The 22500-nt window shown below is 45.9% G+C and overlaps 1 protein-coding gene across 1 annotated transcript in view; it reads left to right on the top strand.

The window, feature by feature from the left end:
* Positions 1–22500, top strand: part of kif19 (kinesin family member 19) — a 51955-nt gene that overhangs the window by 15147 nt on the left and 14308 nt on the right. Inside the window, exons 3-7 of the mRNA XM_048232839.1 lie at positions 15296–15406; positions 15889–15976; positions 17436–17572; positions 21397–21522; positions 21786–21907. Coding sequence (XP_048088796.1) covers positions 15296–15406; positions 15889–15976; positions 17436–17572; positions 21397–21522; positions 21786–21907 — 584 coding nt within the window. The remainder of the gene's footprint in view (positions 1–15295; positions 15407–15888; positions 15977–17435; positions 17573–21396; positions 21523–21785; positions 21908–22500) is intronic.

Below are 22500 nucleotides of genomic sequence, written 5' to 3'. Positions count from 1 at the left end.
CTCTATCTCGCTTGACTCTATGTTTGCGTACTGTATCCCTGTGCACTCTCACCCTCACTCAACTCTATCTTGGCTTACTGTAGTGTCAGCAGGAGTTATGGCTGGGCGATCAGATTTATGAACTGATTAGCGTCTGCTAATTCGATCTCATCTGCACTGATCCTGGTGCACGGTCGTCCCAGGCCCCAGCTGAAGTGGGCAAGCCTGGGCCTGTGAGCGTAAGCTTCCCCAAGGCAACCCTATGCTCCTCAGTCAGGAGGAGGACAAGGAGAATCAGGGGACGGCTAGCAACAGCAGGCATAGTGATAGACTTGCTGTTATGATTGAAGGGCTATCATGGGGTGGAACCCGGCCGTCGCCCTTCTTGTTAATTTCTCTGGCCTTGAATATTTGTAGAACAAGTATGAATGGATCATATGATTTTGAGTCAAGGAGAATGATAGTTAAAACCCCTCATTAAAACCCATTGAGGAAAAGCTAATAAAAACGGAATCCTCCAGATCCCAATACCTGTCCTTGCCGCCTCTCACCTGGCTGCATGCACGTTGCCCTGGTAGGGTTTCTGTTCTTCGGAAAAACTAAGCAAACAGAGGCCCGGCGGGATTATTACGGGAAGTCAAGTCAATGCTTCTCCTACCCTGGTAGGGTTTCTGTTCTTCGGAAAAGCTAAGCAAACAGAGGCCCGGGGGGATTATTACGGGAAGTCAAGTCAATGCTTCCTCTACAACACCCCCCCCGGACAGACATGTCTCCTGATAACAAAATGTGATTCCCCTGCTCTGAGAGATATTCCGTTTAGTGCGGTGTCCAATTAGCATTCTAAACATGTTACGCAAGTCTATGTGTGTGTAAAGTGTTTCTTTGATGAGTGTGTGTGTGTGTGTATGTGTGTGCATGCGGGACAGTCTTTAGCTTTTAGTCTTTGCATCCCAGATGTATGGACTGCAGTCCTTGGTGATGGTTATGTAAAATCGTGTTGGTCAGGCGGGGTGGTGGTGGTGGAGGAGAGTTGAGGGCGCAGGCGGATGGAGGGATGGATGGACGGATGGATGGATGGATGGAGGTGGAGGTGAGGGTTGAGGTCTGCTCTGTGAGGCTGCAGTGCAACCAGGCACCCTGGTATCAGGTATGCCGCGCTGCCACAAAGCCACTCTGCCCCTGAAACAGGAGATGCCCGCTAGGCTGGGTGAAGGCGAGTGAGGGGGAGAGGGTGCAGGAGGGGGCATGCTTGGCAGGAGGATTCAGTTTGGTGGGCAGGTGGCTTTTGGGGGGTGGGCTTATACATGGTGAGCATTAGGACCCTGCGGCTAATGTGTTACATCAAAGATGTCCTACTATACCCCTTTTGGTGACGCCATTCCAAACTCACCCCCTCTGTCAAAGCCTTTGATGAATTTGATGATTATATCCAACTATTTGTTTGTTTATTTATTTTTCATGTGGCGGAAGCTGGTGTTGTCCACCACCTAAGTTGCCAGTTATGTCACCTTTCCATTGTGTGTGTGTGTGTGTGTGTGTGTGTGTGTGTGTGTGTGTGTGTGTGTGTGTGTGTGTGTGTGTGCACTCTGTGGGGGAGGGCACAATGAGCTGGCAGAGCCAAGGGCCAACTCACTCAGCGGTGTGTGCCCGAGCCGTGCCACCCTCGCTAGGTGAGAGAGCTGCGGCGAGTCTCCACTCTGGAGGATACCAGGCACCAAGTGGGACAGCCAGTTGAAACATATCCTGAAAGAGCAGAGATTTATTTTTTGCCGAGTCATACCCTAATGAATGTGGTGTGATAAGCGATGATGCTTTAGATGTAGAGCCACTTTGTTGGTGTGTAACTGATCCAGCTTGAGAGTACAGATACTTGGCCAAAATTTCCCTCTTGGATATATGGATGGATGGATGTATATATGGATGGATGGATTTATATATAGATGGATGGATGGATGGATCAGTCTATCAGTCAATCAAAGCTAGATACAGGGAGTGTTACGTAAACAAGAAAAAAACAAGACAAATTTGAGACAGTGGAAAAGTGTACCCCAGCAGAAACATCCCTTACATTCTGAGATTTCCCTTTTTGTCTGTGAGTCACAAGACTGCTGCTGTGTTCCCTGCATGTGGATATGAGCTTCCTGTTGTATCCTGTAGGGCTGCTTGATTTTGACAAAAATCATAATTGCAATTATAGTCATAATTGGTGATTAATCGATTCATTTGATTAATTGCACTGTCACAGTATCCCAGAGTAATTAACTTGCCTCATCTTCAGAGCACCTTCAGCCTGGTGTTCTCCAGGGCTAATGACCTCAGCCTAACAGGAGGCTGCTGACGCGGTTGAAAAGATTTAGTTTCAACCGCACAGAGCAGAGCTTCCGATCGTGTGGCAAATGACGGCGCGAAGCAAACTTGAAGAATCATGTAACGGGAGCGGTACGTTCAGCTGAGACTCTCATGGGGCAGATTTGGGAACGCAGCATTATCAGCGCCATGGCCAACCCGCGGAAGGTGCACAGTGTGACTCTTCATTGTACGTGCTATGTATCATACCCTGTAGCTCATTGGGTAATCAGCGCCTTTCTCCAACCCCTACTGCAATTTACACTGCTCACAACTAAACACTTACTGACACATTTAACCACAATTAGGATTAACACCTGCTTTTACAAGGCTGAAATATTTCACCGCGAAACAGACGTATGCTTTCATGGGCGGTTTTCATACAGTACATCTTCACACTCACAAACACTCCCAAAATATGCGAGGTGACTCCTCCACCTGCTTGTACTGAGAAACTGTGGGATTACCTCTGTATTTGTTATTGATTGTGAATATGTGCATCATAATAAAATAAAAAACAATTGATCAGAAAAAAAAGAAGTGCATACCACATGGTAAGGGTGTAAATAATATAGGCTTGTTTTGCGTTTTGTAATAAACTCTTTTCACAAGATCTAAAAAAAAAAAAAAAAAAAAGAAACTGTGGGATTAAACAGACAAATAGTGCACCAGCACTGGATAGAAACGTCAACATTTCCACTCCTTCGCTTTTTGAATCCTCCGTGTAATTACTGGTGTTCAGGCAAATGCTAACTTGGGTAACACCCCATCTTAGTATTAGGGGGCTGATAGTGTCAGGCGCGCCCAGAACATGTTCGAGGTCAGTGCATGTCTGAAAACAGCATTTACTTTTTATACCCTGCTTCAGCACTCTGTTGAAACTGATCAAGTGTTGGTTCCCAGATGAGAGACTTCTTGTCCTTGTCCCTAGACCCTGAGTTGTGGCTTACAGTCCCCCTGCCTCCACCAGCAACTCCGCCTCCAAATCATATAGGATGCACAGATGGCATGCGGGACTCCTTCATACCCCCACCAACTCCATTATGCTAATGGCAACAGGTGCCCGGTAGCCAGCCTGCACCCACCTCACTGCTGCCATGGCAACTGAACTGCATTGTTGCCAAGGGTTACAGATTAAAGGACAAGGAAGGGATGGTGTATGGCAGCAGGGGTGGTGGAGGTGGGGTGGGGAGTCATTATCAGCAAACACACACACACACACACACACACACACACACACACACACACACACACACACAGAATGAGATGAATCTTTTGAATCCAACCCTAATTGAAGGTTCCACCATTGTGCTGATGCACACACTTTGTTGTAGCTCTGCACATGTACTCCCCTCAGGTGATGTTTTTTTTTGTGCATGTACTATTAGGGCCTGCATTCCCTGGCATGTGTGACAATGGCCCAACTTTCTTTTCCTTGTGTGTGTGTGTGTGTGTGTGTGTGTGTGTGTGTGTGTGTGTGTGTGTGTGTGTGTGTGTGTGTGTGTGTGTGTATTCTGAGCACTGAAAAAGACTAGCTATGGCCAATGAGTTCTTTGAATAATTCAGCAACTCTCTCCCCCTCTCTCTCTCCCTCCATTGGACATGAGGCCTTGGCCAAACCTGTTCTGGTCTCAAACAAGTATAAGTGAGTCAGCCTCTCTCTCGGGTCTGCTTCTGCTAGTGTGTGTGTGTGTGTGTGTGTGTGTGTGTGTGTGTGTGTGTGTGGGTGTGTGTGTGTGTGCGTGCACGTGTGCGCTGTGTGTGTGTGTGTGTGTGTGTGTGTGTGTGTGTGTGTGTGTGTGTGTGTCTGTCTGAGAGTCTGAGAGAGAGAGAGAGTACAGAACTGTGTCTGTGTGTGTGTGTGTGGAAGAGAGAGTGTGCATATCAAGTGTCTGTGTTACATCATTGGGTCACAATGACAATGGCACTAGTACATAATGTCAATGGAATAAGAACATGGTGTGAATGGGCATTAGTATCTTGACCTCAGCTGCACTCAGCATCAGAAGACAGCAGATGCTGCTAGAGTCCAGGCCACTGGTTGCCATGCAACCCTTGACCTTTGGTATTGGTCAGCGTGTATGAACCTCTCTCTCTCTCTCTGTGTGTGTGTCTCTGTGTGTGTGTGTGTGTGTGTGTGTGTGTGTGTGTGTGTGTGTGTGTGTGTGTGTGTGTGTTGTGTGTGTGTGTGTGTTGTGCTTGTGCTTGTGCTTGTGCTTGTGCTTGTGCTTGTGCTTGTGTTTGTGTGTGCATGACCCTTGACCTTTGGTATTGGTCAGCTAAAGGTCTTGAGTTCATTGTTGGTGCATTCCACTTGGTTTTGTAGTTTCTCAATTTAGCTTTTCTGCATCTATCGCCTCTACCCCCCCCCCCTCTCTCTGCCCCTCCCTCAGAAAGGGATACACACTGTATGTGTGTGTGTGTGTGTGTGTGTGGCTGTGTGTGTGTGTGTGTGTGTGTGTGTGTGTGTGTGTGTGTGTGAGTGTGTGTGTGTGTGTGTGTGTGTGGCTGTGTGTGTGTGTGTGTGTGTGTGTGTGTGTGTGTGTGTGTGTGTGTGTGTGTGTGTGTGTGTGTGTGTTGGCATGTAATGTGTGTGTGTGTGTCTTGGCGTGTGCTTCCAGCAGCAAGGCTCTTGTAGCGATACATCTGCTCTGGTTTGCGTGTACCCCAGCTGTCTGTCCCCTTGTCTCCCAGTTCCACCTGATGGAGCTCTGCTTACAGCCTTCCGTAAGCCCTGCGCCCGCTCCAGGCCAGCTTCTCTTACCTCCAGGGGCCAGGGGCCTCGTGTCACCCTACCTCAACCAGCACACGCCACCCAACTCGGGCTGGAGTTACTGCCCAAACAGCCGCCAGTGCACCGGGGCCAGGGCCAGAGTAGCAGGGTTGAGTATCTCTCTCAGGCCCTGTGGAATTAAATACTTTCACAATACTACACAAACAAAAAGCTTCTCTTCTCTTTCACTTAAATCCGATACAACTGAAGCACAAATGCGCAAAGCAAGGCGTTTTGCTTTCTATGTTGTCTATGTTTGACTATGTTCTTGAATTTCCCTTTGGGGATCAATAAAGTATCTATCTATCTATCTATCTATCTATCTATCTATCTATCTATCTATCTATCTATCTATCTATCTATCTATCTATCTATCTATCTATGTTTTTACTCAATTCAAAAGCGCGTTTGCCCACCTCGTTTTTGGGACAGGTGCGTCGGAAAAGGTAAAGGTCACCAGTAATGCTTGTTGAAGAAGTCCTGCACACTGTCCTTTACGCATGCAGATACTTTATTCCACAACGTTTCAGTCACACAGACTTTCCTCAGGTGAATTCAGTGTGCGGGACTTCTTCAACAAGCTTTCTATGTTTTTTGCAATTCAGCAATTTTATTGTTCCTCACTTTTAAAGCAGCTACAAACTGTATGTATACCGGTATGTGAATGTGTATGTAAGAAAAGAGAACCGCCGTTCTGAGTCTTGAGATCCTTTTAGAACTTTTCCATCATCTGTGAGAAACCGTCGTGGTGGCGGCTTGCTCTCCTCCGTCCCATTTAGAGCTGGTTAAATCGTTTCTTTTTGGAATAAAGTGCTTGAATGTGAGGCCGACCGTACGTTCAGCATCTTTCAAATGTGCAAATGTGCGAAAACAGTTACACTCAGCACCAAAAAAAAGAGTCTAGCTAACCTTCACTGTACCACTTTGCAATGCAAAACTGGATGCAAAATTTATCAAGTTGCCTCCTAGACTAGTCTAAAAATAGCCCTTTTAATGAGTCGATACCTGCAGTGTCACGGTAACCCTCACTGTACACAAAGTGTTGAACTATCGGTCTTTGACGCCCCGTTGTCTCCTCAGTTGGGTGCTTCACAATATCGTCCCGTAGGAGGACCATAATAACACTATCATGCTAATTGGTAACTCAATCATCCACAAAGGCTTGAACGACACCACCTCGCCCACCCTCACACACACACACACACACACACACACACACACACACACACACACACACACACACACACACACATTCACACACATTCACTGTCACCATGGATGCCTTCGACAACCACTGAGCTCGCTAATTCGTTTACATATATAACACCATATCCCTAATTGTTTTTTTGGTGTGGTCGTGCCAGCCGGCTGTCGTGCGGTGGTGTGTGGTGTGGTGTGGCCGGGATGCACATGGTGTTGTGGCGTCAATATTTGATGAAGGCCCTTTTTCATTTTCGCACTCCGCTCGTCACAGACCCACGCTTCACCAGTCTGATTTCACACCCTGTGTGTGTGTGAGCGTGTGTGTGTGAGCGTGTGTGTGTGAGCGTGTGTGTGTGTGTGTGTGTGTGTGTGTGTGTGTGTGTGTGTGTGTACTGCTTGCTGTGAAGTGCCACCTACACAGGTCAAACTATGCTTTAAGTTTTCTCCCTCTCTTCAAACTCATTAAGTTCTGCTTTTTTGTTTAACTGTACTTCACTTTTACTTTACTTGTTAACTTTGATTATTTTGATTATTGAATCATCAGCCTTCAGGTTGTTTGCTCCTTTACCAGTGAGCTTCTCGATTAAAGTGTGTGCCAATGAATGTTAGTGTTGATGCAACTTAAAGTAAATAAGAAATACAATTTAAAAAGTGTTCAAGTGACTGTCACAAATACTTCATTTCAACAGTTCTACTGTCATATTTTGGGCCGGTCAGTTCTTTCCTGTTGCTGTTTGCTTTGAGGCTGTGCTTCCTCTAAGGCCACACATGAATTGGCCGTCAGAACTAGGTCTCTGGTGACATCTGGTCACACCCACACACACACTCACTCACCTACACACGTACGTGTATGTACACACACACACACTCACAGACAGACACACATCAGCTGGGGTTGTTATTCAGGATTAACCCATTTACTCCTAATATACTCCTACTAAAAACGCCTATAGAATCCTATGGCATTCTAGACTAAATAACCTTGTTTCCTGAGGGTTTTCTGAAAAAATACTAAGAACTGTCAACGTCTACCAAAACCTTAATATCTAAGCCTCTGTACACCTAGAAACATGAAATAAAAAGCATGCTGCGCTACGCAGCAACCAGCGGGAGATTCAATGTTGCGCTATGCAGCAACCAGCGGGAGATGGAATGTTGCGTCGTGCAGCATCCAGCGCGAATGGGTTAATGAAGATCAGGGCCTTCCTGGGGCTACTACACACACACACACACACAAACATGCACACATAGACACAGACACACACACACACACAACATGCACACACACACACACACACACACACACACACACACACACACACACACACACACACACACACATTCACACACATTCACTGTCACCATGGATGCCTTGACAACCACTGAGCTCGCTAATTCGTTTACATATATAACACCATATCCCTAATTGTTTTTTTTGGTGTGGTCGTTGCCCAGCCGGCTGTCGTGGATTGGTGTGTGGTGTGGTGTGGCGGGATGCACATGGTGTTGTGGCGTCAATATTTGATGAAGGCCCTTTTTCATTTTCCACTCCATTTCGTCACAGACCCACGCTTCACCAGTCTGATTTCACACCCTGTGTTGTGTGTGGCGCGTGTGTGTGAGGCGTGTGTGTGTGTGGCGTGTGTGTGTGAGCTGCAGTGTGTGTGTGTGTGTGTGTGTGTGTGTGTGTACTGCTTGCTGTGAAGTGCCACCTACACAGGTCAAACTATGCTTTAAGTTTTCTCCTCTCTTCAAACTCATTAAGTTCTGCTTTTTTTGTTTAACTGTACTTCACTTTTACTTTACTTGTAACTTTGATTATTTTGATTATTGAATCATCAGCCTTCAGGTTGTTTGCTCCTTTACCAGTGAGCTTCTCGATTAAAGTGTGTGCCAATGAATGTTAGTGTTGATGCAACTTAAAGTAAATAAGAAATACAATTTAAAAAGTGTTCAAGTGACTGTCACAAATACTTCATTTCAACAGTTCTACTGTCATATTTTGGGCGGTCAGTTCTTTTCCTGTTGCTGTTTGCTTTGAGGCTGTGTGCTTCCTCTAAGGCCACACATGAATTGGCCGTCAGAACTAGGTCTCTGGTGACATCTGGTCACACCCACACACACACTCACTCACCTACACACGTACGTGTATGTACACACACACACACTCACAGACAGACACACATCAGCTGGGGTTGTTATTCAGGATTAACCCATTTACTACTCTAATATACTCCTACTAAAAATCCTATAGAATCCTATGGCATTCTAGACTAAATAACCTTGTTTCCTGAGGGTTTTCTGAAAAATACTAAGAACTGTCAAACGCTACCAAAACCTTAATATCTAAGCCTCTGTACACCTAGAAACATGAAATAAAAGCATGCTGCATCACGCAGCAACCAAGCTGGAGATTCAATGTTGGCTATGCAGCAACCAGCGGAGATGGAATGTTGCGTCGTGCAGCATCCAGCGCGAATGGGTTAATGAAGATCAGGGCCTTCCTGGGGCTACTACACACACACACACACACAAACATGCACACATAGACACAGACACACACACACACACTAACATGCACACACACAAACACACACACAGATGTCCCCATCTCTTTTTTTTAAAGTATACTTTTTTTAAAAGTATTTAAAGTATACAGACACACACACACACTAACATGCACACACACAAACCCACACACAGACGTCCCCATCTCTTTTTTTTAAAGTATATTTCTTGGGCTTTTTTTGCCTTTATTTGGACAGGACAGTGAAGACAGACAGGAAGTGAGTGGGAGAGAGAGAGAGAGATGGGGTGGACTCGGAACATGACCACAGGTCACAACTCAAACCTGGGTCCCCGTGGGAGCTTGGACCCATTCATGGTATGAGCGCTGTAGCCTGTTGCACCACAGCGCCCCCGACTTCCCCATCTCTTGAATTGGATTCATATGCCCTAGCCTAGAAATCTAGACGCACCCTAGCGGCAGCAAATTACATTTGCTTCCAGGGCTAGTCTAGCAACTCTCCGTTGGCTTGTGAGCTCGAAAAATTAAACTTCTATCAGGCCAATCAAGAGTCGTTAGGCGGGCTTAACATAATGATTGATGGCAGAGTTGCAACGGTTTGGCTTGAATTCCCTGCTACTTGAAAACAAAGAAGATGGATGTTGCTGTTGGCCAACAGTGTGACACGAGTTAAGCTTGTTTTAAGATGGCAAAAGTTTGAACTAGCCAACTAGCTCCGCTGGTGGGAAACTCAGCGCTGTCCTATTGCGTGCAGAGGGAAATTGAAAGACAACCAATTATCCCGCCCCTCGGACTGAGCAGTGTGGCCCAGACCCTACATTTTAATGTGGGTCTGGCTCGTCAGGCTACGACCGTCCTCCACCTCCACACAACTGCACACCTGACCAGTTCCACCTGTCCTGCACCCTTTTGTCCTGCAGTCACGCATCAGTTGGCCATCCACACGCCCAGACCCTGGCCTTACTCCCCACCACAACCACCCCACCCTACCCCATCCCACCCCCGTCCTCCCGTAGTCTGCCCCCGTCAGTAACCTGAGGCAGTGCTCCCCTCCACCACCCCCTGACGGAGGAGGAGGGAAAATTCCTGCTCACCTGTCTTTTCTTCCTCTCCGTCTCCATTTTCACGACTCTTGTTGTCCACGTCAGGTCTCCCATGACTGGAGGAGAAAAGAGGACGGAAGCCGCTCGGTCACAGCTGACTGACCGCTGCTTCAGCTTCGGGTTTTTCTGCCTAGTAGAGGGTGTTCTATTTGAGTGCATTTCGGTGGTGTTATTCGAATGGAAAGTGGTTAGTTATGTAAGTATGTTTTTGGTTAAATGAACGGTAATGGTATTTTAAGCCATTAGTGATTTAATAAAAAATTATTTGTGCTGACGACTCTCTGCATTAGTTTATGCTAAACACACACACACACACACACACACACACACACACACACACACACACAAAACAAACACACACGCACACATAGAGAGATAAGGAAGAAGAGAGGTAGATGTTAAATTAGAGTAGACATTTTGCTGAAGGAGTCCATGTTATCTTGTGATGGGGAAAGCGCTCTCAGGCTTGGTGTTTGCTCCATGATCACAGATAACCGAGTAATGTCTGCTCTAATATTTGTTTCCATTTTATGCCATTTCTTATCTACTGTGAGTCTTATGTCTGGATGTCAATAGTGCTCTGTTTTTAGCAACAGTTGTTTAAAGTAGTTTGCTTTGAATTGTGACTATCTTTAACCTACATTTGATTCTAAGTAAATTAAGAATGGACAGAGCAACAGAGAGTGTCATATCTAAATAATGTGTTTTTCGCTGAAATAGTCATTCTCTGGTTATCTAATTAGGTCAGTTTCAATTACCCTCCTCCAAAACGAAATTCATGATGACACTTCAGTCTTTTATTCACATTGTGTATGTGAGATACACGTCCTCCCCACGTCCCACATACTCTCCATATTTGTGTGTGTGTGTGTGTGTGTTCACGTATGTGTTTGTTTGTGCATCTGTGGGGTGTGTTCGTGTGTTTGTGCGTGTGTGTGTGTGTGTGTGTGTGTGTGTGTGTGTGTGTGTGTCTGTCTCTACTGAGAGTTGAGTGGGTCGTAGGAGTGTATTTCCCATGACAGCGTTGGAGGTAGCGGTCACCTGGTGGTCACTCTGTGGTCACTCATGTTTCTGCCCACCCAGCTAGTCTGGACAGGCCTGGTCACAGCTGACAGGATATCCTGCCTGAGTGTGTGTATGTGTGTGTGTATGTGTGTGTGTGTGCATGACTGTTTATGTGTATGAGAGTGTGTGAGTGTGTCTGTGCATGGTTGTACGTCTGTGGGAGCCTTGTATGTGCTCTGTGCGTGTGTGTGTTTTGTGTGTGTGTGTGTGTGTGTGTGTGTGTGTGTGTGTGTGTGTGTGTGTGTGTGTGTGTGTGATGGGTTTATTGAGGAGACCATAGAAACGAAGCCAAAGCAAACAACCCTGATGGCTGTGAGTGAGATTCAGTAATGATTATACAGACTGGAGCTAGGGTTGACCCACACATAGCCAGATACAAGCACTACTTCTCACTCACAGATGTGAATACCTGACCAATCACTAGCAGGTTATTCTTGCTGACTTAGAAATTAATAGTCCAATGAGATGGGCTATTGGCAATCACCCTGTTAAATTGGCCTCAGACAGTAAATCGCTGTAAATGACTGTGAATAACATTGATAAGAAGGTAACATTGTTTGTGAGATACCAGATAGCAGTGAATAGTGGCATCATAGTCTGCTAGAGCTACTCTGCAGGCCTGTATTGAAACTGATGAAAAAATTATTGGATGTTATATACCATAATGTAACTATGCTACTGTATGAACAACATATTACCATCATTAAAATAGATCTTTGAAACAAGAGACCTCATTATCCAGATCATTTCATCACAAGTGAATTGAATTGCAGTTCCACTCTCCACTCTGTTGCTTTATTGTCCAGACTGGCATATTTAAAGCTTTTAATAATATGCCCACATTACGTATTATTGAATAATATGCCCATATTATGTATTATTGAATAATATGCCCACATTACGTATTATTGAATGATATGCCCACATTACGTATTATTGAATGATATGCCCACATTACGTATTATTGAATAATATGCCCATCTCCTTGTACTCATGTGTTGGTACACTGACCCAATGCATGTGCCAGTCTGTCACGAGGCACCCAGGTGTGACGTGATGCCTGGCTAAGCAAGGCATTGGGCATTAGCGAGGGCCACGGTCATTCATGCCCGGCCGCGCTGTGCCACTGTGTGATGCCGCTCCTGGCTTGAGGCACAGGGCATGGCCCTGCCCAGCTGATGCGTGTCAGGCCCAGTGCCAGGGCGGTTTCCTGGCACGGCGGGCGCCCAGTGCGTACGTCACGGAACGACCAGTGGCAGCTGGTGAGGCTCACCTGAGCCCGAGGTTGGGAACTGCAGCGAGGGCAGGAGCCAGATGGCACAGGATGGCCAGAACACAGACACAGCAGTCTGGTGCACACACACACACACACACACACACACACACACACACACACACACACACACACACACACACACACACACACACATACAAACACACACACACACACACACACACACACACACACAGACATACTCACACACACACACACACACACACACACACACACACACACACACACACACACACACACACAATCATACAAACATACACACACAAACATATTCACACACAAATGCTTAAGCATACATACACACAGCCAATGCTGGCACCTACATACATAATCACACTGAAACCTTACTTCATGCATGTCGGCTATTCATCTTGTTAGTGCGTGTATCACACTAAACACATCATTCTCAGACTTTTTGCAAACACCCACACACACACTCAGTATAATAGCTAGCCTGCCAACCAGAGTGTGCTGCCAGGGTGACTGTCTCATCCTCTCCTGCTGTAGACACAGGCTGAACAGAAGTGAGGCCAATGTCAGTCCTTCTGTCCTTCTGTGTGTGTGTGTGTGTGTGTGTGTGTGTGTGTGTGTGTGTGTGTGTGTGTGTGTGTGTGTGTGTGTCATTATGAGTGCGTGTTGACACACACATATGTCTCCACGCATGTACAGAAATGTCTGTGGAGGTTAGTGGTGGTGTGCTGCTATTGTTTGTCAGACAAAGCTTCCAGCAAAGCACCCTGTCTGTTCTTGGAAGTCCGTCGGAACTTTCTAGAAATCCAGACAAAGCCACTGTCCCCGTGTTAACGTGAGGCGGCCATGCGCGGGGCTTTCAATAGCCCAGCCATTCTTAGACTTGCTACTGCGCCACAGAACCACGAGAATAAATGAGGTTGTTTTTGCCCATGTGTGTGTGAGTTCCGTCTTGGAAAACTAGAAGGACCATTTGTGTCTGTCGTTGTTCCCCTTTTCGTGTTGCCTGGTGTCCTCCCACGATTCCGTGTGGACAATGGCGTCCCCTCCACCCATGTGTCTTGCTTTGGTCTCTTTTGGTCTTTTGACGGAGACAAACACGGTGGCTGAACAGCGTGTAAAAGAGTGACATTTAGAGTTCATTTAGAGTGACATTCTGATTCTTGTCTTCTGTTTCTTCTATTTTTTTTGTGAAAGGGGAAATAGCTGTCCTTGCCAGTGACCGATGTTTTCCTCCGAACTCTCCATCTCCCTGTTGTTCTTCATCTCTTCTTTCTCTCCATCTCTCTCTCTCTCCACCTTTCTCTCTGTCTTTCTCAGTTCATCTCTCTCTCTCTCTCTCTCTACTTCCTTTTGTTTGCGTATGGTGTCCTTTCTGGAGGCTTTGTTTTTTGCCTGGGTGGTTTTAAAAGTCAGATCCTTCCTCATGAATTTCAATGTGGGGGCTTCAAAGCTGAGGCGATGTGAGTGTTTGTTCTCGATGGGCTTATCAAAAAGTGTGTGTGTGTGTTTGAGGGGAAGAGGCATCTTCAGAGCTCATGGGAGAGAGTACACACACACACACACACACACACACACACACTGACAAAGGGCCCTTGGTTTGCCTGTTTGCTTTTGTGCTTATTTTTAAAACCACCTCTGCGATCCTCTGGCCTTCTCAGTCAACCATCCGACTGATTTCAGCTCACCCTGGCCTGAGGTGACTGGACCAGGACTGGACCTCCTTGAATGCACATGCGCATGCACACACACACACACACACACACACACACACACACACACACACACACACACACACACACACACACACACAGACATACATGCATAGAAAAGCCATACACACATTAGGTCACAGTGATCTTTCAATGTTTTTTCCTCTTAAATTAACCTCAGTTCTACTACAACTATACTGCCACAAACACACACACGCACACACACACACGCACACACACACACACACACACATGCATAGGCCTACTCTCACAGCTCAGCTCTCAATTCATTAATTCCCCACCGTCCTGCTGTCATCGGAAGACCTTTCTGCTATAATAGCCACTATCCCCCTTCCGGTATAACTCTCCTTCAAATGAAAGCCGAGACACCGGCAGCCACAGACGCTAATAGCAGCCGGTGATGATGATGATGTGATTATGTGATTATCTGCTCCATTCCGGTCTTTCTCCCCTGGCCCATGAGAAGGTGAATGAGGGCCCAATCCACTGAGAGATGGCAGGACCCTTCCTGCCCATTGAGTCTTGTTTTTGCGCTTCACCTGAGAGTTCCTTTTATTTGTTATCCACGTCCACAAAATGACAAAAATGAAGTCTTTTAGTCTGCCTACAGCCTACTGAGTTGAAAAGCACCACGCGTTAGAGTCATTTAAACATGAGAGAGAGGGAAAGAGAGAGAGATAGAAGAGAGAGAGAGAGAGAGAGAGAGAGGGTGGTCAAATTAATCCCCTGCTGTGACAATGAATACATTTTCCCTCTTCCTGGCCCCAGAATCCATGATTGATGGAAATAACAGCTTTTTGTGTTCTGAATAAGACTGCGCATTAGCTGGCTGTGTTTTTGAATATGGATGTGAATAGATATTGACGTCAAAAAGCTCCTTTCCTGCTGCTGTGTAGCTGAGTTTGAACTCTGGTCTTTATGATTAATGGATGTGATCTGTTGCTGCAATGGATGCCTGCTAAATGTCTCTGTTGAAATATTTCTGGAAAAATAAAATGTCTCGCTCTCTCTCTCTCTTCTTCTCTTTCTCTCTCTCTCTTTCTCTCTCTCCTTCTCTTTCTCTCTCTCTCCTTCTCTCTCTTTCTCTCTCTCTCTCTCCTCTCTCTCCTTCTCTTTCTCTCTCTCTCCTTACTCTTTCTCTCTATTTCTCTCTCTCTCTCTTTCTCTCTCTCCTTCTCTTTCTCTCTCTCTCTTGCTCTCTCCTACTCTTTCTCTCTCTCCTCTCTCTCTCTCCTTTTTCTCTCCTCTTTCTCTCTCTCTGCTTCTCTCTCTCCTTCTCTTTCCCTCTCTCTCTCTCTTTAGATGGTGGTGTTAATGGACCCCATGGAGGACCCTGATGACATTCTCCGTGCCAACCGTTCGCGGGAGAAGACCTACATGTTTGACGTGGCCTTCGACTTCACAGCCACACAGGTGAGCCAGCCAGAACCTGCTGCTACATTCCGGAACCTTCCGAGCATAGAAGCGTGGTGTGATATTGTGAAGCCGAATCTCTCGTGACTGTTGGAGTGTGTGTATGTGTGTGTGTGGGCGGGGATGTGTTTAGCGAAAGATGAGAGATGATAGAAGGCACTGCGTACAGTATCTGTGTGCTGCTTGTATATGTGTGTGTGTGTGTGTGTGTGTATGTGTGTTTTGTATTTTGTGTATTGCATATATTACGTGACACCCCTGCATCACGGAAACGTGACATCACATCACGTGCGCACACATGACACAGACACACACACACACACACAGACACACACAGACAGACACACACACACACACACACACACACAGACACACACACACACACACACACACACACACATACATCACGCTGCAGTGAGTCAGACGCCAGACGCAGAGCTGCCATGTTGGGTTGGCTCATGTTTCTGTCTGTGCTCCTGCAGGAGGAGGTGTACAGAGCGACCACCAAAGGGCTGATCGAGGGCCTCATATCGGGCTACAACGCCACTGTGTTTGCCTACGGACCCACAGGTACACTTCCCATCAGCTACACTGTCCAGGCTACAGTCCTCTCATCTGCGTTCAATTAGTCTAGTATCTAGTATCCATCTAGTATTTGGCCTCGCCTCCAAAATATTGTTTCAGTTTTTTTTTTACTTTAATACACATCAATAATGTTTTTTTTAAATAGTACAACAGTCGATAATAACCTTTGAACAATTTGATCCCATTTAAGTGCAATTTTCTACCATTCCTGGTCATAAGTAACAATTACAATACATTTTAACATTTAACATCAATATTTGGGAAGTTACATATTATGAAAGTAGACAATGGCATTATATGACTCTGGGTTTTGTGTGTGGCTGTTTGCACTGGTCAGCCGATGGTCAGCTAGTGAAAGGCCTAGCGGTCAGGGCCAGGCCTGTTTATCTGGGTGGGTTTTATGGCATTCTGGGTAAATAAGGAGCCATAAGAACCCTCCAGCTGTGTCCTGTCCACTCTGTTGGCCTGTGGTTGGACACCAGGGAGAGCCTCTCTTTTCCCGGTCTTAAGGATTTTTTTGTCATATACTCATCTCTCTGTTCTTTCCCCCGTATCCCCATCCCCCTTTAAGAATATACTCAATCTTTACCTTAGAGGAATACCATTGCTTTCATGCACAACAGCCACACCAACAAGTGATTACTCGATTACTGGATACTGTCGTTGGTATCAATATTTTATTAATTGGTTGGTAGTGAAGGCCATTAGAAGATGTAGTCAAATTATCCTGTTCTTTCTGGAATGCGATTTATGAAAGCATATTGATCACATCACCTAAATTATAATTATACTGTAGTGAGATATATATATATACATACTGTATATCTCACTACAGTAATTTCCTGTGTATGAGCCGCATCGTGTATAAACCGCAAGACAGTGTTTTGGTTAAAAAACAAAACCATCTTAATACCATATTAACTGCCTCCGTGTATTAACCTCATAGCTGAAGAAATTTTGCAAAATCAATGTATAAACCGCGGCTAATAGTTGGGAAATTACGAGTAACTCAACTATTCCATTCCTATTGCATTCTGTCGCTCGCCTGTGTCCTTACCTTTCCTCCTCTTCTTTATGTCTGCACTCGTCTACTCATCCCTCGTTTCTAATTAACCCCCTGGTTGTTTTCTCTGTCTGATCCCAGGCGGTGTCCACCTAGGTCAAGCGTAAGTCTCTATCTCTGAGAGAGGAAGAGAGAGAGAGAAAAGAGAGAGAGAAAGAAAGAGAGAGAGAGAGAGGAGCACTAAGGATTCCTTCACTTCCATAATAGCTTACAGTAGCTAAGCTTGGCTATAGCTACTGTAAGCTATTTTGGAAGTGGCTGTTTTTTAACCTGACATTGACTTTGTGATAGCTTTTAGTCTGTCTGGCTTCTCTGATATGCGTGTGTGTGTGTGTGTGTGTGTGTGTGTGTGTGTGTGTGTGTGTGTGTGTGTGTGTGTAGGTTGCGGGAAGACCTACACCATGTTGGGGACAGACAAAGAGCCGGGCATCTACGTGCAGACGCTCAACGATCTCTTCCGCGCCATCGAGGAGACGAGTGACGACATGCAATACAGTGTCTCCATGTCCTACCTAGAGGTGGGCTGCCGTCTCCCCCTGAGAGGCACTGACACTCGCACCCCTCTGCAATATGCATCCAGATCACTTACCTGCTGTCATACAACTCGCTCAGGGAGACTGACAGTGAAGGGCATTTCACCGCATTGCATTCTGGGAGAGGAAGCCATTGCCGTATAGTTGAGTTGGCATTGTGTGTACTTGCTATATAAGTACTCTAATTTCATTTCATGGTCAGGTTGTACTTGAGTGTGAGTACATCATATGTCATTGCATTGATGCTGTATAGCTGTAAGCACATAGACAAAATCAACACAACCTATGCACATGCAATCATTTCAGTGTCGTCTTATAGTCTTACAAGCAGTCATATATATGTGTCATAAGACCATATACTGTAGTACTGAAACAATCCACTCACGATCTACTTACACATAGTCCTACCCTTTACATTACTCTGTATCGACTTATCTTATATCTGATGTTACGCCCACTGTATGAATCCCACCCATCTGTTTTGTTAGCACTGTCAAGCAGCAACGACTCATAACGACCTACAATCCTAACAACTAAGTGGTGTTCTAATCGCTATATGATTGACCACATGTACTGACAGAGATGTAAATATGATAATGCATAGCTCATAACGAGCATCTGTTACAGTGTGTCATCTAGTAATGCAGCCCAACTGTGTTGTGTGTGTGTGTGTGGCCAGTCTGGTCAACACAGAGATTATCTCCATGCTGCCCTGATTGGCCGACTGGACAGTCAAGATAGCCAATCGGTGCCAGATAGTGTCCCGCTGGGGCTGGTCCCTCATCCATCCCGTTGTTTACTCAGATCGTTCCCATTGATTAGCAAACACAGCCACCGGACTCCGAGACTCAGAGAAAGCCTCGCTGGCACGGAAACAGGGTGGAGAGCTGTGTGTGTGTCGATGTGTGTGTGTGTGTGTGTGTGTGTGTGTGTGTGTGTGTGTGTGCGTGTGAGTGTGAGCTAAGGAGGCCTGGGAAGAGAGCTTTTGAAATCTACCTAAGCGCCACAAACATACACACACACACACACACCAGCGACTGCTGTCGTCAGGGCTCACTTCAAAATCAAGGCTGCCCGCCAAGGTCTGGGAGCACCATCCGTAAACGGTCCTTTCTCATCAGCCACCATGATAGGCCTCTTGAGTGTTGTGCTCCTTTAGAAAATCAGCATTTCAGAGCTGATTACAGGCTGTGTTACTGAATTGGTGAAGGAGTTTTTGGGCTGCTTGAATAAAAAAAAGGCCAAGTTTTTAGGCTGAGAAGAGATTGCGAGGGACAAACGGAAGCTGTCACACAAAAGTTGTGTCAGCATATTTGTGATGTCTCATCTTGGATGCTTGTTTTGTTCCATTAGTGAAGTACATAATGAATGTCGACATGCATGCATATTCTCTGTCAGATTTGATCAAAATGAATACTTCATGAGTGATAGAGGAACGTGATACTGTTTTTGTGTGCAGCGAGAGAGAGGGAGAGAGGGAAAGAGGGAGAGAGAGAGAGAAATAGAGGGAGAGAAAGAGAGAGAGAGAGAGTGAGCAAGCACATTAAGAGGAGACGGATAACAGCTTGCCATGATTTACAGCATTTAATTAACATTCATGCAAATATTGGAAAGCCTGGCCATCTGGGGCGGGCGGGGATTTAGATATGAGAGCTCACATGACACATGAGGGCTCACTGGCTCCCATTCATGCCCTTCTGCTGAAGACACTCCAGCACCTGTCCACCACACTCCAGGAACGACCAGAGAGCATAGACCCCTGAGCATGAAACCTCCGTAGGCAGGGGCAGTGGCTGGAGAAGTGGGGATAGAACTACTAGCTGCCTGGGTGAAAGGGGGTTGAACGAGGCAGGAGTCGTCGTCATCCCCCCCCCAGGTGATAAATCTCTGTGGGGGGCACAAAAGAGGCTAACGGGTGTTTTACGACCGTGCTTTAGTGCCGCAGGAAAAAAAAACATCTGCTCTGTGGGATCTTAGAGAGTGGCCACTGTGTGGGACACACACACACACACACCTGCATACGCAAATATACACATTCAGACACACACATGCTCTTGCTTATATATATATACACACACACATATGCAAAGGTACGATTCACACACACACACACACACACACACATACACACACATACACACACACACACACACACACACAAACACACATACACACACACACACACACACACACACACACCACACACACACAAACATGTACACACTCACAGACATAAATAGTATGTATTGCACTCACTGACTTCACAAACACATCATCTTTTCTTTCATCTACTGTAGTTTCCCAACTTTATTATTCTGCCTCTTCTTCACTTTCTCTTTCTCTCTCTCTCTCTCTCTCTCTCTCTCTGTCTCTTTAGCTAATTCTCCTCGTCTTTCTTAACAGTTTTATAATATTTCTGTATGGGCAGACAAACCAGTCCAGGACCATAGCATTGCACCCTGACTGCACCCTACCTGAACAAAAACACTGGAAAAACACTAGCTGTTATCCATGTTAATGAAAGCAGCCTTCTCCATGAATATGACCTCCGTGAGTAGACTGGAGCTAGTGGCCCTATTCAGGGAAGGATCACTGAGAGGGAAAGTGACTGCACTCTTAAAACAAAAGTGTTGTCCCTATCTGGCCACAGAGATGTGTTAAAAACAACAACGCAAGTTGTGTTATTTGTTACACATAGTGTGTAACAAATAAAACACAAACTGTGTTGTCCCTATCTGGACACAGAGATGTGTTTTTCAACACATTCGTTTTAAGAGTGCAGAGAATAATCACTGAGAGGGAAAGTGAGTGTTTTTTCTTTATTTTCAGCAGACTCAGTGTTTTCTCACATGTGGCTAAGACAAGGCTCCAGTAGCCATCCCTGCCTCTCCCACTGTCCGTGCCGGTCAGAGAAGGTTAGAGGACAGACCCGTTGACCGCTGTCAATGGGGTCTTTTCACGCTAGGCTAACATCACCCTTAAATTACTGTGCCGCACACCACCACTGTCTTTTTTAGCTTCTGTCAAAGCAAATGCATGCAGCTGCTATGAACATGTCATCATAAGCACCTATTTGGGGAGGCAACCACACACATTAGCTTAATCCACTTTTTTGGGTTTTTGAATGATCTGGCCTATGGTCTGAGTGACGTCCACTGAGACTGAATGGGCTTTTGTGTCACAGAGGTGGGCACTCTTTTTAAGAGCAGTCTGAGAATAGCTGCACACCGCCCACTGGTCAGCTGGGCTGAAAAACAAGCACGAGCACCAAAATGTTGACCCACATGACGACAAGCCCGGCCGGCACAAATATAGGTTCTTGTAGTGAACACACTATTCTGTGTAGTGTACACACTATTCCTTAGGAATATGTCTCTCTCTCTTTCATCCCTTCTGGTTAAATCATTTGATGTTAGTTTCATAAAGACAACTGCATCTGTTAAATGAATGCATTCAATATGTGAAGAGTCAGATCTAGGACTAGCTAAAATCTAGATGGTTATACTATATGTTGCTGGACATCCACAAATATGCTACATCTCTATCATACCTGTATCTAGATCTAGAAATATGCTAATGTTGTATCTAGATCTAGAAATATGCAGTCTAGTGTCTACATATGCTTTCTTGGCCAGTTTTCCTGTACATGGGTTAAGCCTTCTCTGAGACTAGACATTTTTTTAAATAAAGTTCTCATTTAGTCTACGACTAGGCTCAATGCATATATAAGAAATCAGCCCTATATGTCTCTATGTACTATAGCTTTCTATACCATATATGACTAAACGCTGTTCCTGGTTCCTCCTCAGATTTATAATGAGATGATCCGGGATCTGCTGAACCCATCCTCAGGGTTTCTGGACCTGAGAGAGGATTCCAAAGGGGAGATCCAGGTGGCCGGCATCACCGAGGTGTCCACCATCAACGCTCGTGAGGTGTGTCTCTCAGGCAGGAACACACATAAAACACAAACACATACATATGCGTGTGTGCACGTACACACGGAGCATGTTTTATAGAAGCACAGACACACAACGTGTGTGTGCACAGGAATTCATACACACGTTGCCAAAACATGTACAAACTGCAATGAAAAAGGGGTTGGTCATTATTATGTCAGTGTTAAAGAAACTCAAAGCCATTGGATCTCACAGTATTATTTTACATTTTGTCTTTGACTTTTGACCTCTTTGTGCAGATCATGGAGCTGCTGATGAAGGGCAACAAGCAGCATCGCAGGGAGCCCACGGGCGCCAATCAGACGCCGCCGCTGGCCAAGACGCCGCGGCTGCAGGTGATCGCGGCGGCAGCAGAGCCGCTGTAGGGAGGTGCACCCCGCCCGCCTTCATGATGAAGAACAGCCTGACTCCCATGGAAACTGGCAGAAAGGTTAACCAGCCCTGAGCCTCTCTCTCCATCTCTCTCCATCTCTCCATCTCTATCTCCATCTCTTTTCCATCTCTCTATCTCCATCTCTTTTCCATCTCTCTATCTCCATCTCTTTTCCATCTCTCTATCTCCATCTCTTTCTCTCTCCATCTCTCTTTCTCTCTCTCCATCTCTCCATCTCTATCTCCATCTCTTTTCCATCTCTATCTCCATCTCTTTTCCATCTCTCTATCTCCATCTCTTTTCCATCTCTATCTCCATCTCTTTTCCATCTCTCTATCTCCATCTCTTTCTCTCTCCATCTCTCCATCTCTATCTCCATCTCTTTCTCTCTCCATCTCTCTTTCTCTCTCTCCATCTCTCTCTCTCTCCCCCCCCTCTCCTCTTGTCTGCTACAGGTGGGTACACTGGGTGTGTGTGTGTGGTTTTATGATTGACCTCGGCCGGGGTCAGAGAGGGCCTCACAGGTGGGTACAGCAGATTGACCTCAGGTCAGGAGGTGCACAGGTGGGTACACTGGGGTG

Source organism: Alosa alosa, chromosome 22 (assembly GCF_017589495.1).
Source record: "Alosa alosa isolate M-15738 ecotype Scorff River chromosome 22, AALO_Geno_1.1, whole genome shotgun sequence".
In the NCBI taxonomy this organism is placed as follows: Eukaryota; Metazoa; Chordata; class Actinopteri; order Clupeiformes; family Clupeidae; genus Alosa; species Alosa alosa.
Note: the sequence above shows the minus strand (reverse complement) of the source record. Positions and strands in the feature narration are given on the sequence as shown.